The 14,330-nt window shown below is 44.8% G+C and overlaps 1 protein-coding gene across 2 annotated transcripts in view; it reads right to left on the bottom strand.

The window, feature by feature from the left end:
• CTDSP2 (CTD small phosphatase 2) overlaps window positions 1-14,093 on the bottom strand; it is a 56,025-nt gene extending 41,932 nt beyond the window's left edge. Inside the window, exon 1 of one of the 2 annotated variants that reach the window (XM_020784523.3) lies at window positions 13,562-14,093. In XM_020784523.3, coding sequence (XP_020640182.1) covers window positions 13,562-13,625 — 64 coding nt within the window. In that variant the 5' untranslated portion in view covers window positions 13,626-14,093. The remainder of the gene's footprint in view (window positions 1-13,561) is intronic. The other variant, XM_020784524.3, reaches the window with a different exon arrangement.
• Window positions 14,094-14,330: the final 237 nt, after the last annotated feature.

Below are 14,330 nucleotides of genomic sequence, written 5' to 3'. Positions count from 1 at the left end.
GAATTCCAACAAGAAACAAACAAATATGATCCACAACATCAGCAATAAGGCCACAAATTAAATAAGATCCCTGGCAACACAGCCATTTCAAAGCTTAGTTCCCCCCTATTAAATTTGAATGAACTGGTGGATACCTATTTCCTCATCCTCACTAGGTCCAAAGAAATACAGTCTTAAAGATGTGTTGCGTGCCTTCCTTGGCTCTCTGAAAACGTAGCACTGAGGACTGCATTTCATGGGATATCCTCTGGGATGCATGATGGATTACCTTTCAAGAGAACAGCTAAGTGAGAAGAGACTGGATTGGTCTGGTATCTTATGATGGCAGATAAACACATAAAATAGCATGCTTCTCTCACTTCTAACTGGAAAGCCATTTTATGGGCAGCCAGATTTATACAACGGCAGGGCAGAAGTGGAAACTCCCGACCTTTGATTCTGTAGAGTGGGGTGGAGTATTATTTCACCCTTCATATGTTGCTGGACTGCAACTTCCATCATCCTAATCTCTTAATAATTGCTATGGGCTATAAGTTCCTCACCTTCTCTTATAAGGCTTGGGTGCGCTACCCAGCTGGAAGGGTAAAGCAAACTGTGTTGCAACTACTGTAGACGGCATTACATGCAAAGGAATCTTGAGGTCCACAAATTAGGTCTCGGCTTAGCCATTTTGTGGATCACGATTGACCGATTTGTAAATACTGGCCTTATTCACACTGATTTTTTTGAGGGGAGGCAGAATATCATGTTGTGTTATATATTGATTATTTTAAATTATAGCACATTCTAGCTATAAGCCACCTCAAATCTTGGTTTCAAAATAAGCATCCCAAAAAGAAGTAACAGCAACTCTAGAATAAACCAGGATCTTAAAACATTTTTGGGGTCTGATTTAGGATTCTGACATCTTTCAAAGTTGATAAACGTGTTTTCCAAGTAGGGACAGACTGACTGATTACACTACATTCAGGCATGCCACAAAGATAGGAACTAGAAGGGTTGTGTACACAAAGAACATCTTCCTTCCTTTTCCTCAGGTACTGCAAAGTTCCTCAATGGCATACACCAGTGGCCAAATAAAGAAACCAGGACGGACAGTACTCAGGCATATATTTACTGTTTTGCTTCTGTTCATCTTTCATTGCCTGTGCATGACGCCCTGTATTTAAACCACTAAAGATGGCAGATTAGGTCCATTCTGCATTCGCAAGAAAGGCCAAAGTCTTTAGTATGGGTTTTGCAGAAAGCAGGCACATCATAACCTGCATTCTGTGATTTCATCACCCCAGAATTGTGATGCTTCGTCTGTATTGCGTTGAGATCTCAGTAACGTTTCATTCAGGTTTCATCTGCTGCCAGTTTTGCTACGATTGTATTCCTAGTTTTATATGCTGTGACAGCTTTGTTTGCTCCTTTAAAATTTCTGGTTTATCTTATGTACTGTTTTTATCACGGATTATTTTTCTAAATGTTATGTTTTCCATGTCTCAAACCCTGTCCAGAGAACTCTGGTTTGGACGTTCAACCCATCCATCAAGGGGACATTCTACAGAATCTCACAAGCACCCAGCTGTACTTAAGTAACAGACAGCTGCACTTTCAAACAAGCAGCCTTTCAAAGGACTGTTGTCATTGTACTGCTGCTACACTGGGTGACCTTATCCCAGTTCCAGTGTCAACGCTCTATACATGGCATCGTCGTTCTTCTCGGTGACAGGAGATGATTGGTGTGATCGGCTTTCTAACAGCAGGTTAACAACAAAGGCTGTCAGGTGGACCCCAGTGATCTTTTAAAAGGTGCAAATTATTATACTTGGACCATATGCATCCTTCTCCCAAACCTGGCAGTCAGTCAGTACTTTCCTCCACTCTTCTCAGCCTATCACCAATTAGTCGTTTCCTAGGAAGAGAACTTGGAGGTCTGCCAAAGTCAGAGCCTAGGCATATTCCAGAAGCAACACTGGATTTTTCTTTTTTTAAAAAATGTTAAGCATGCTTTTAGTCGCAGGGAATGGATATTTGGCTATTTCTGTTGAACATTTTCAGTCTCTCTTTCTCATACATACACTCTATTACAAGCCCTCAAATTAAGCGACAGGATAAGCGGGGGAACTAAAAATCAAACATATGACATTTTTACCACAAGAATAAGGAAATCAGGGTTTTGGAAAAGGTCCTCTCAATCATGCTATATGGAAGTGCAAAAATTGAAAGATCATGCAGTGTGGTGGCTGCTATTAAAATGTCAATTTGTTTAAGGATAATAAAGACCACAGAAGACAACTAAAGAAGTTCCATAACACATCAAACCTGAATTCTCATTAGAAGCTAAAATTACTAAACTGAGTCCCTTGTACTTTGGACATATCACAAAAAGACAAGATATATTGGAAAAGACAGGAATGATTAGAAAAGTAGAACACAACAGGCACCCAGGAAAACCTAGCATGAGACGGACTGATTTAATAAAGGAAGCCATGGCCTTTCATTTGCAACACCATAGCAAGGATGTCAATGACAGGACCTTCTGGAGGTCATTAATTCATCGTGTTACCATTAGTCAGATCTGACAGCACATACCAACAACTATGTGCAGATGTTTGAAAATGGCAGCTAACCTAGGCAAAAGACTAGGAAGTTCATGGAGGAAGAAGGGAAGGTCTATTCTTAAAAATCAGAGTTTTGAAGATCAATCTAATAATATATTTTTTTTCTTACACCGTGGGCTACAGGAGTACGTACGTTGCAACCAAAGCAGGTCCATTGAATTAGTGGGGATGTGGAGAGCCAACTCCTCCAAAAATGACACTGATCCAATGGGCCAACTCTAGCTGCAGCCAGTGTGTGACAAGCCACACAAAGGGGAGTTTCCTAGAACAGAAGAAACAATGGCATGACTGTCTTTCCCATGATCATGTAAGCCATGGTCTAGAATTCCCAGAATCCTGCACATGTTGCTATTCTGCTTCCTGGAAAGAAACATCTGGTGAACAACTGTTGGAAACAGCAATAACAGACAATTTAGCCCTTGCTTTCTCATGCTAGGCTATCTTTCTCCAGCCATCGAATAAGAAATGCTGCCTCCAATCTACCTTCCGGAGGAACCAGCTATGTTGTCACTTAATAGCTGATTTCACAGAATCTACTCTCACAATAACGAAAATCTAATTTTGTTCCAACAATGGCTGTTCAGCACTGAGGCACACGTCTTGCATACAGAAGGTCAGAGATTCAACCCCAAGCATCTTCAGAAAGATTTGCCTGAAGTCTTAGACACCTGATTCAGCCACTTACTACATATCAACGATCTCCACCCTGGATCGCCCATATATATATATTTTTTACTACAGTTCCCATCATGTTTGACCATTAGCCATGCAGGTTGGGGCTAGCTGGGTGTTCAGGTCGAAAACATCTGGAGGGAATCTGTGTTGGCAACCACAGGCTAGATAGGATATATGTGCCTTTCTCATGTCTTCTTGCATCAAAAAACTGGGAGTGAAAGTTCTGGAAGCAGAATTTATTGACTGACACACAATTTCAGTGAGGCTAGAATTCACATTTAAATTTCTAGCCCCATTCATGCCTTAATACAAACATTGCTAACCTGTACTGCTAGTCCAGCAGACCTGCTTTTATTACATAATGCCCTCTGGGGAGGAAGTACTTTCTCATCATTGTTAGTGTATACCAGACTGCACCCCACCACTACCAAAAAGATCGAAAGATGCTATAAGCACACTGAGTTAAATCTTCATGGCCTGTTTGAAAAGAGAGTAACCCTTAGTAAAACCATGACACAGAGCATGATGACATTTCATTATAATAATGCTGAATAATTCATCTTACAGTCTCCACCCATGTCTTCTTAGCCACAAGGTCCCATGCTGGACCCAAGACATCTTTCCAGTCCCTATGCATCATCCAGAAATCTTGCTCCATTAGGGGCGGCTCACAGAAAGAGACAAACACCTCGGAGAGGACATGTGCTTAATTTCCACATTAAGAAATAGATTCATGAACTAAACACTTTAATTGAGCAGAAGTGTATTGGAGACATTCTGTTTTAATTCAGTCTTACACTTTATACATAGGCATACCCTTTTTCCCACCCACCAATAGCAAGTCTGCAGCTTGATAAATCTTAGGTTCGTTTCTGTCTAGATTCCAAACAACTATACACTGATACCTAAAATTCTGAGTATTTCCTCAAAATCTGAATAGGCAAGGTTCCTAAAGCATTTATTTAACAGTGGCTTCTAAAACATGAATATATTTTCCCATAGCCTTTTCTAAAGAACACCTAGTTTTCAATAGAGCACACACTTCAGATGGAAGGGTGCAAGCATCTTTCCTCTGGGTTGCAAATATGTTGCGAGGAATGTGTAAACTGTCCTTCTTAGCAAATTGCTGGTCTCACCATGTTCACATTCTTAGAGCAAGACTGGAGTACATGTCTGACTTTTTTCATGAAGGCATCAAGAATACCTGTTGGATACGGCCCATGACATCAAATATATTTTTCCACACCCCCCCTCATGTATCTTTTGAGTCTTCAAAACACAAAATGCATCTGATTGTGAGGTCGGGTGTATAGTCTACAGCATGTTGTCACTTTATTGCAACAAACTATAAAAAGTTAAGAGGAATGAATGCGTACCCTTTCTTTTTGAAGATTCTCCTCCAATATTTATCCCATTTTCTCCCAGCTCCGAAGACTGCAGCTCTCCATCCTGTTGCTAAAGCTTCCAAATCCTTCTAAGAGTGGGGAGGAGCCTTCCTTACGCAGCTACTGGCCCCAAATTTTGTTTACATAAGCTAGGCATTAGTAGTGAAGAAACTATAGGAACACAATGTCTGGAAGAAAATGCAGCAATAGTATCTTTAATGTCTATGACAGTTCTGAGAATTCTGTATTTTCTATATAGAATATTTGTTCTGTATTTTCAAGACCTATGGAGGATTGTCAAAGAAATCTACCTATCTACTGTGCTGAGATTGTGCTCCTGTCATCTAATGAGGAAACATTCAGAATACGAATCTGTAACTATGGTCTTAAATACACATCATAATACAGTAGGACCCATATATCTGAAGGATTGGACATCTCCGGTTTCACTTATCCATGGTTTGACACAGGCCTATAGACACCACGCCAGGGTGCCCCCTTGCAGCCTCTGCCCCACCACCTTGCATGTTGTATACAGAGTTCTCTTGTATCCATGGTTTCAGGCATGCACAGTAGATTGTGGAACTGATCCCAACAGATACGGGGGTCCAACTGTACACCTGCTTTAGCACTGGATTTACCATGCTTGAAATCAATTTAAACATACCCAAGTACATAATATACCGCTAAGGACACATTTCGGGGGCAGAAAATAAGTTTTGTTAAACAACGACAAGGAGGTTGTTTGTTTTAAATCAATTCTGGCCACATTTTTTTCCTCCTTGTTTTGGCATGTGTGAACGCCTGTGTCTGAGTCAATAGTGTCTTTGGGGGTCTGCGGAGTTTCCTGAAATGGATGCCAAGTACAAGAGGTTTTGGTCTGCAAGATACCCTGCATCAATCTAGCGCTATGCCAGTTAAAAACCTATATTTAAAAAACTAAATATCAAAACATGTGCAGAGACTGCAGACAGGCGGCTGCTGCTATCGCCCCTGCAGCTGTGCTAAAACTCACGATTCTTACTCCCCCCCCCACCTCCTCTGGCACACCAGTAAAGGGAGCCCTGGAGCACAGAGCACAGGTGGCTTTGAGTCTTGCAGGGAATCTGCTCTGCTCTCCTACCTAGGTTGACGTCATGTCCTGGAATCTCCCCCTCTCCAGAACATGGAACTGCGCCCTCCCCCTCATCTGCAGAGAGTTCCTGATGGTTGGAGAAAGCCAGCTTCCACGAGGACTCACGCACCAACATAAAACCATGAGACATATCCGTTTCTTAAAAAGCCGAATCAGCTGTGGATTTAATTCACCAGTGTAGTTACGTCCTAGGATTACCAGCCTGGATTTTAAAAGCAGCTTAATGCAGAAATTTATCAAGAAAACATTTTTCTCCTGCCCTTTAAGTCCATACTAGCAAAATGCATGAGCTGTTTTGTTTGTTGCATGGCAAGCTACTCTTTAAGAAACAAGATCGGGAAAACATATAAGTACACTGAGAACTAGGACTTCAGTTTCTGCAACGGCAGAACTCACTGAATTCAAGCAAAGCTCCACAACATATATTCCAGGATATGATCTCTATGGAACACAGATATAGAATTTCCAAGTTTCACAATATGCATTTTTTTAAAAAAATGTATAAAATGGGGAGACAACCTCTGACCCTCCAGATGTGGCCAGACTGCACTCTCATAATGTTTGATCATTAGTTGTGCTGGCTAAGCCTAACACTCTAGGAACATCTGGAATTCCACAAGTTATAGACCCCTGGTGTAAGGCATGACTTAAACAGAAAGGAATTTCATTCCAAACATTCCTACACAAATTAAACCAATGTCTCTCAAACATTTGGATCTTGTTCTCCCCAAATTCACTCTGTCTTTTCAGTCTACCTCCCCTGCTTTGGCCTACCCAGAGCCATCTCTTGCTGCCTCGTGCTATGAGGATTCTCAGTCTGCATACTGGGGCACTCACTGGAGCCTTACTCTGCAAAATGGCTTGACCTCCCCTTCCAAAAATACTTAAGTACTGTAGGTAGGGGAAGAGGACTAAAGTACTATGGTCATAGGTTTCCTTCCATTCTCCATCTCTCCACCTTCAGTGGTTAATGTAACAAACTGTCTGACTGGAAACCTCCATCCTTCAGTCTCAAGAGGGGGAAAAAGCCACAATCTGTTCTCCTACAGGGTTGTGTTTTTTCTCTACTACAATTCCCATTAACCTCACCCAGCATGACCAATGGGAAGAACTTGTGGAAATTTCAGCTCGAAAGATCTGCAGGTTATCAAGCTGCTTAGTTCCTCATATAATTTCAAAATATCCTGTGCATACATCCCTAAGTATACGGTATATTCCAGTTTGCAAAATCACGAGATTAAAATAATAATAAACTTTATTATATAGGCTTCATGCCCTGGAGAGGGCATTCCTCAATTCAGAGCATGTTACCATGGTCTCTTGAGACTGAAGGATGCCTATGATGAGTCACAGACCTGATAAAATACATTAAAAACAATTTAAAATAGCATGGACATAACTGAAAAACAATATTATAAAATACTGGCAAGGATGGTCTTACATATTCTTTGTACAGAAACAAGGACCATGCCCACTACTTCTGTATTAGACTTATTGGTATCAGCCAAAAAATATTTTAGATACCAATCTAAAGACCTACGTGGGAAATCTCTCATAACAGAGTTAAGGACTCTAGTATGGTGATCCCTGTAAAAACTGCATATGAAAAAGCCACGCTATAGCCAACATTCCCTCTAACGTTCAGTGTTCCTGGGCAGGGTTCTGCCCCTCATGCATACAGCTCCACCACCACCCCGCGTGGGGTTCCATCGCAACTGGAACCAAGGGGTTAGAAACCATTGCTGTGGGTGGGCAGAGGTGGAGTCGCCCTGCATGGAGGACGACGGAGTCATGCACACTCATGTCGCCACACACCTTAGAGAGAACTTTGGCTGCAACATTAGATTGAAATTGCTTTTCCCCCCTAAACAAGGGAGAATGATACACAGTGTGGTGTAGTGGATGGAGTGATGGATTAGGATTCGGGAGAAATGGGTTCAAATCCCTGTTCAGCCATGGAAGCTCACCGAGAGTGTGGAACTGGTAAAAACCACTTCTTAAATGCCTAATTTTCCTTGAAAGCCCTATGAGGGCCACTATAAGTCGGTTTTGATTTGACGGCATATAACAGCAAACAAGATAGCATACTAAGCTATACACACTCAAAGATTAACATTCAGTAACACACTGAAAAGGTCCCAGTGGCAGACTTCCATCCTTGCAGCTTTTTAAAAAGAATGTTGTGCTATGCCCACATACTAAAGCACATTTACTGAAAGAAACTCTCCAATTCACAAAAGAGAATTCATCCTGCCACTGAAAGCAAGATGCAAAAGCTAATACACTGTGTTTTATTCCAACAAGACTGATTATTAGCCACGGGGGGGGGGGGGGGGAGTGTTTGGAGGCTCCGAAGATTCTTCTCCATCTTGGCCGGTGTTGAGAACCGGGGAGAAAATGTAAGACCTGTGCATTCGACCATGCAGCACAGGTTCAGCAGAGGAAGTAAACAACTAAATCAATGCTCTTGCATGACGTCATCTACTTGTCTCCCATCTACCATGCTCCAATGTAAGCAAGCTGTGAAAGGTGGCGATTTCCCCACGTAGCTCATTCTACTGCAGAACTCCAGCATGTACTACTGTTGTTGTTCATGTGCCATCAAGTCGCTTCTGACTTACAGTGACCCTAACAGGATTTGAAAGGCACGTGAGATGTTCAAAAAGTGGCTTGCCACTGCTACTACCCCCCATGAGTTTCTGTGGCTGAGCAGAGATTTCAATCGAGGACTCCGGCCATGCCACGCCGGCCCTCTGCACATACTCTGCCACTCCTTTTACTTGAGCATTAAAATAAAATGCCAGAGTGTAACAACGGATCATCAGAACGAGGCTGACTTCTCATTTGTTTCCAGTCCAGTCCAGCACTTGGCTGGCGACCACACACACACTGGGAAACATAGCTAAGAATATAATTAACGCAAAAATATAAAAGAGACGTTGTCCTGGACTGATTCCTCTGAGTGATTAGTCAGAACTAGAAATATAAATACTATAATGGTTTCAGGGCGTGAAAAGCATTGGTGCCCAAATTTATAGTTTTTTCCTTCCCCACCAGCACTAGTCACAAAATGGCAGCAGACGGCAGAGGGGTTCGCCATAACCACCTGGCAGTTACTGATTTTCTCATATTAATCCCTTTTTTTTAGAAATACGTAGCTAAATTATTTGGCACAGTGTTTCCTTACAGCAAGGAGTTCCACAGTTCACATTTCTTAAAGTTAAAACACACACACATTGACTCTGGAATTCTCACAAATTAGCCTTCTCACTTCAGGCAGAATTTGCTAATCCAGAGGCTCCAAGCACAAAACATTCTTTTCATGTACTATTCCTGCCTCCTAATCCTACATCTGCCTCTCAAAGTCTCTCCATCCATTTCCTATCATATTTCCCCTCCTCTTCTTTTCAACACTTTTTAAGTCGTACTTTCTCCCTGACAATTGTCAGTTTCTCCCCTTCCTCTAACACCTTCCCCCTCACACCCCTTTTTCTCTTTATAACCTGTTTTGAAAATTATTAAAGCCATTGTTCTTAAAAAATACTAATTTACTACCCTCTGTTCTAAGTTCCCTTTAAGTCTATTCTTCCCCCCCCCCCCACCAGAGAAAGAGGTAACCTGCCTGCAGCCTGGCCCTTTCACGCTCTCCTGCTCTCTCCTACTGCATATGCCTGTGGTGGCAGAGCAGTCATGCAGGAGACATCCTGGGTGAGCTGCAGCATTAAGGCTTGTCTGAAAAAGGGCTAAGGTCCTATTTGGGGGTGGGGGTGGTCCTCTGACCACCATATGAAACACACTGGCTTATGTTGCACACTTACCTACATTTTTCCTTGTACTTTTCACGTACATCAGATCTTATTTGTTACTGCAAGCTCATGAAAGTTGACATATATGCTAGAAATCTATTTAAAGATTATTTTTTTTGTAAAGGTACTTATGGAACTGTTTGTTCCTGAACCCCACCATATAAAATAAAATCCGGACCAGACAATGGTAGCTTCCTGAACTGGTCTTTGCCAGGCCATTAAACAGTACGGGGGGGGGGGGAGTATAGCCCTCCCCTGTGGACCTGCCACTCTCCCCCCTCATTTTCTATGCTGACGAATTTGCCCTAGGCTTGCTGGGCACAGGCTGACATAGTAACTGGTAGTCCAGCAGTGTTCAAAAACAGAACATGCTCACACATTCGGCTCTGTACAAATTCTCCCAATGAAAGGCAGCTGTTGAGCCTAAGAGATGAACCGGGTCTCCTTTATCCTGTTAGACATGGCATTTAAATAGGTGAAGACTATCAGCATTTCTGTTATTTTTAGCATTCTTCCCACTTCAGTTAACGTGTCCCTCAGTTCTGGGATAGCTGCTAGATTATCCCCCATTGCCTCCACAGAGAGGCCATTCACACCGGTCAGTAGAACATCATTCACATCCCTACCAAGTCCCTTCCCATCTGGGGATTCCCTATTTTACTCGCCTCGTGTTTTTATGACAATGTGAATCTTCAAGACAACCGTGTGAGGCGGGGGTGGGTGGGTTGGTGGTTTAAAGAGCAGTTATTCATTCCTCCAGTAGCGGCCAAAAGGAGCCCAATCTCCACTGGGCCGTGTTCAGAAGACAGGAGAGGACAGTGAACCACTCAAAATCCTTGCCTGTTTGCTGATCAGGCCAGTAAACTTCCTTCTCCCACCCCACTACTGCCACCCACCACCAGGCCTTGTGCCGCCATTTCACGCATATCAAACAGGTTCTCAAAACAGCCTTTATCCAAATCTGAAAGGCAGCAGAAACCAACCACAGCTAGAGATGGTTTTAAATCATGCCTGTATATAGACTCTGGTAGGCCTCAAATCGTTTAGCATCTTCTTTGCCTGCAAGGAGATTCTATATCCAAGTCCTTCGGTATTGGTTGAAAGGGTCAACCCCTCCGTTTTCCTGAAAAGGGAATGAGCCAAATTGCCCAGAAAGGGGATCACTGTAGAAATAGGGCAAGAGGTGCTGAATCCCTTCAACGAAATACAGGCAAACATCCTAGATTGGGGTGGGTGGGGATGGGGGTGTGGATGGGGGGAGAGAACATGAAAGAGAAAGAAACTAGGGTGGCAAGAAAAGAAAAGCCAAGAAAGACTTTTAGTGACTTCTGATTCCTCCCATTGAAAAACTTCAAAGAAAGCCAAAAACAAACCAATATTAGGTACAGTACATTGATTCCAATTTATATCCTTAATACCAGCTACTTTAACCTGTATTTTCCAGCCTAATCCTGCACACATTTAATCAGAATTTTTATCAGTTCAATGAATTTTCCTCCCCAGTATACTGTATATGTCAGGATTATTGCAATCCAAGTCATCAAAACTAACCATGTTCACTTCTCAGAACAGGTGATGGCCAGAGTCACTTCACTCAAGCTGAATTTTCAGTTATCAGGTCATCAAGAAGAGGCCATAAAAGAAGCTGATTGACTGACTACACAAACACCCCTCATTTCATATTAGCACACTTCTTAGAACCTTAACGGGTGGCCCTGCTTTGAGAGCTCCTTGACCCCAAAACACGTTATAAAACACATACACAGCAACCTCTTCAACGCTATTAAAATGGTAATTCTTGCAAACCCCTTTCTGCGTCATAGGACTGGAATAAATAAATGAATTAAATAAATAAATAAGAAGAGACCAGTAGCATAAAAGAGAGTCTTATTATTACTCAATATAGCAATTAATATAGAGTCCTCCTTACACACAAGTGACTGATACGATAAAAATCAAACAACAAAGATTCAGGAGCCAAGCATTCTCTGCTATGGGTCCAAGAATTTTTTTTGAGGGGGGGGAGGAGAGGGAGGGAAGGATGCCAATTTTGGCAATGGCATTCCAAACCCTCTTTCAGAAAAGCCTGTGTGCATGTGTGACTGTCCATTTGCAAGACTCACAGGGAGGGGAGAAGGAGGGGGGGGGAATCTCCAGCAGCAGCTGTTTACTGGAGATCCTGCCCAGAAGTAAAAATACTCAATAGAGCCCTACTTCCATTTTATTTTATGTTTTGGCAGGTACTGTAGAGCTTATCCAGTTCCGGGGAGCATTGCAATAACTTTCCTCCATTTGCAATCTGATGGTCTCGAGAATTTTACCCCAGCCGAAGCTCACCATGATCCCACATGGATTTACTTGGGAGTAAGCTCCACAGAACTCCCCGTTATTGGCACAAAAGATCGGATCACCCAACATCAACAACACAGCCCACAGAGATGCCCGGTAAAGGACAAGAGGTTGGCTTGTGGCTTTCCTTCATCCCTCGATGCTTAGGGTTTTAAGGGACCCTTTCCGTCGAGAATATGAGGGGAGGGAGGGGGGAGATGCTGGCCAATAGCGACGAGAGAAAGGCTGGTTACCAAACATCAGCTGAATAAACAGAGGGACAAATAAAAGCAGGAGGGGGGAGGGGAGCGACATGAAAGGGAAAGCGCCAGCGATCCCACTCCAGCCCTCTCTTGCACCCCTGGGGAGGAAAACGCTTGCCATAATGACAGCCAAACCCAAGGCAAAAAAAAAAGGGAGGGCTGCCTTCATGCCTCAAAGAAGGCGCATCTCATCCTTGAGGGGTTGGGGAGGGGGAAAACGCCCCAGCAAGAGCGATTTATACAAGGTGGCGTCCAAGCACTCCAGGCAAAAGCCTGCCAGAGGCCGCCCAGTTCCCTTGACACAGTAAACCCGGGACTGTCAACCTCAAACGCCCTGATCGTACTATGGCTCGCCTTGCCGGGAATGTCCTGAACGTGAAGATGGGAGGACCGGGAACGGGGGAGGGGGGCCTCGATCAAGCCTAGGAAGACGCAAGGCAACGATCGACCTCCTCGATCGTCCCTAATATATTCAAACGTTGTGGTGCTTTTCACGCGTGGGGGGGGGGGGACACAGACACGCGGCAGATAGCCAAGCGTTATCTAAACGTGACATTTAAAGTTTCTGGCTCGGAGGGCGGCGGCGGAGCGGGATAAAGGCGCTTCTGGCTCGGCTCGGTCTACGAGCAACAACCCCGCGTCCGCGCAAAAGCGACTGGCGGGCGTCGCGTGAAAAACAAGCCCCGCTGCCCCCCCTCCCCTGATCCGAACAGGGGTGTTGACGAAAATTTCTCCTCGATCCGAGGCTCTCCAGCACGGGGCAGGCGAGTGGGTGCGAAAAGCGCCGGGGGGGGGGCACGATAGCGAGCTACAGAAACAAATCCGCCCACCCACTCGATGGAGGAAAAAAGGGGGTGCCAGAAGAAATCCCCCCTCTCGCCCCCCCACCTCCATGGCCCACTTGATTTGAGACCCAATATGGTTTGGAAGGGCTAAAGGAAACGGACTTAAAATAGAAAATCGGCCTTTCCACGAGACGGAAAAATACATTTTCCTATGTATATTAAAGGAAAGGCTGACAACGAGCGAAAATCGATGGACCGGTTACGGGGAAAGAGGGGGGACGGTGGTTTTAGGGAGACTTCCCCCCCAAAAAATTGGGAGGAAAGTGATTTAAACCACTCTTGCCCCGCTTCTCTTCTCTCCCATCCCCCGCCATGCGCCAGGGTTCAAGGGACTCAAATATTCCTCGCCCCCCCCCCCGCCCCACAGATCGGGTGTAACGCCGGGAAGCGCTCGTACGCGTGCCAACCTGCTTGCTCGCTGTTTGTGCCCTACCGCAAAAAGGAAAAATAAAAAAAGGGGGGAACACGAAGAGACAACAACAATACAAAGTTTCTAACTTCTGCCGTCCCCTTACCTTGTTTTGAAAGCACCAAGGCTTCGTCCCTCTGCACTTGGGTGATGATAGACCGGCTTTCCATCTAACAATCCCACAGCCCCTGGGGATCCTTTGGTTGGGAGGAGGGGGGAGGGAAATGTCCAGGGAGGAGGAGGAGGAAGAGGAGCGGGGCGGGGGGGGAGTGCAACGGAGAAGGATACGGTCCAGCCCTCCTTCAGTTGCAAAACCCTTAAGTAAACAGCATGCAAAGGGATCAGCAACGTAGTTGCTCTTCAGATCGGGTCCAACATGGAGAATCCAGGGCTGGAGCAGAGAGGGGGGAGGGAAAAAAAACCCACACTCACAGATACACACGCACACACACATACACATACACTCGAGAGGAAATGGGACACGGGCAGTTTCCAGTCTCCCCGCCTCCTCCTCCTCCTCCTCCTCTTCCTTCCTCCGGATAAACAAGCGGTCACAGATCCGTTCTGAGCCTCCTCGCCAGCTCCGCTTTGACAGCTTCCACGGATCGGATATAAAACGGGCGCTGCGGCAGAAGGGGGCACCCCGGGGAGGGGGGGCGCGAGGGGGGGAGGGAGCCCCCGGGACTGTTGCAACGTTCGATCGCCTGCCTTATTCCCCGCGAGCAGTCCGGCGGCTCGCTCGCTCGCTCGCTCTCCCTCCACACCGCGAGCAGCCTTGAAACCGCTCCGGCTCCGCGATTGGCCCGGCGACGAGGGTGGGGCGTGGCTAAAAACTCTACTATGCGGTGTTTACCTAACAAACATTCCAGCCGCCG

The sequence above is a fragment of the Pogona vitticeps genome, chromosome 2, assembly GCF_051106095.1.
Source record: "Pogona vitticeps strain Pit_001003342236 chromosome 2, PviZW2.1, whole genome shotgun sequence".
NCBI lineage: Eukaryota > Metazoa > Chordata > Lepidosauria > Squamata > Agamidae > Pogona > Pogona vitticeps.
The sequence above is the reverse complement of the archived record's forward strand: the minus strand, read 5'-3'. Positions and strand labels throughout refer to the sequence as shown.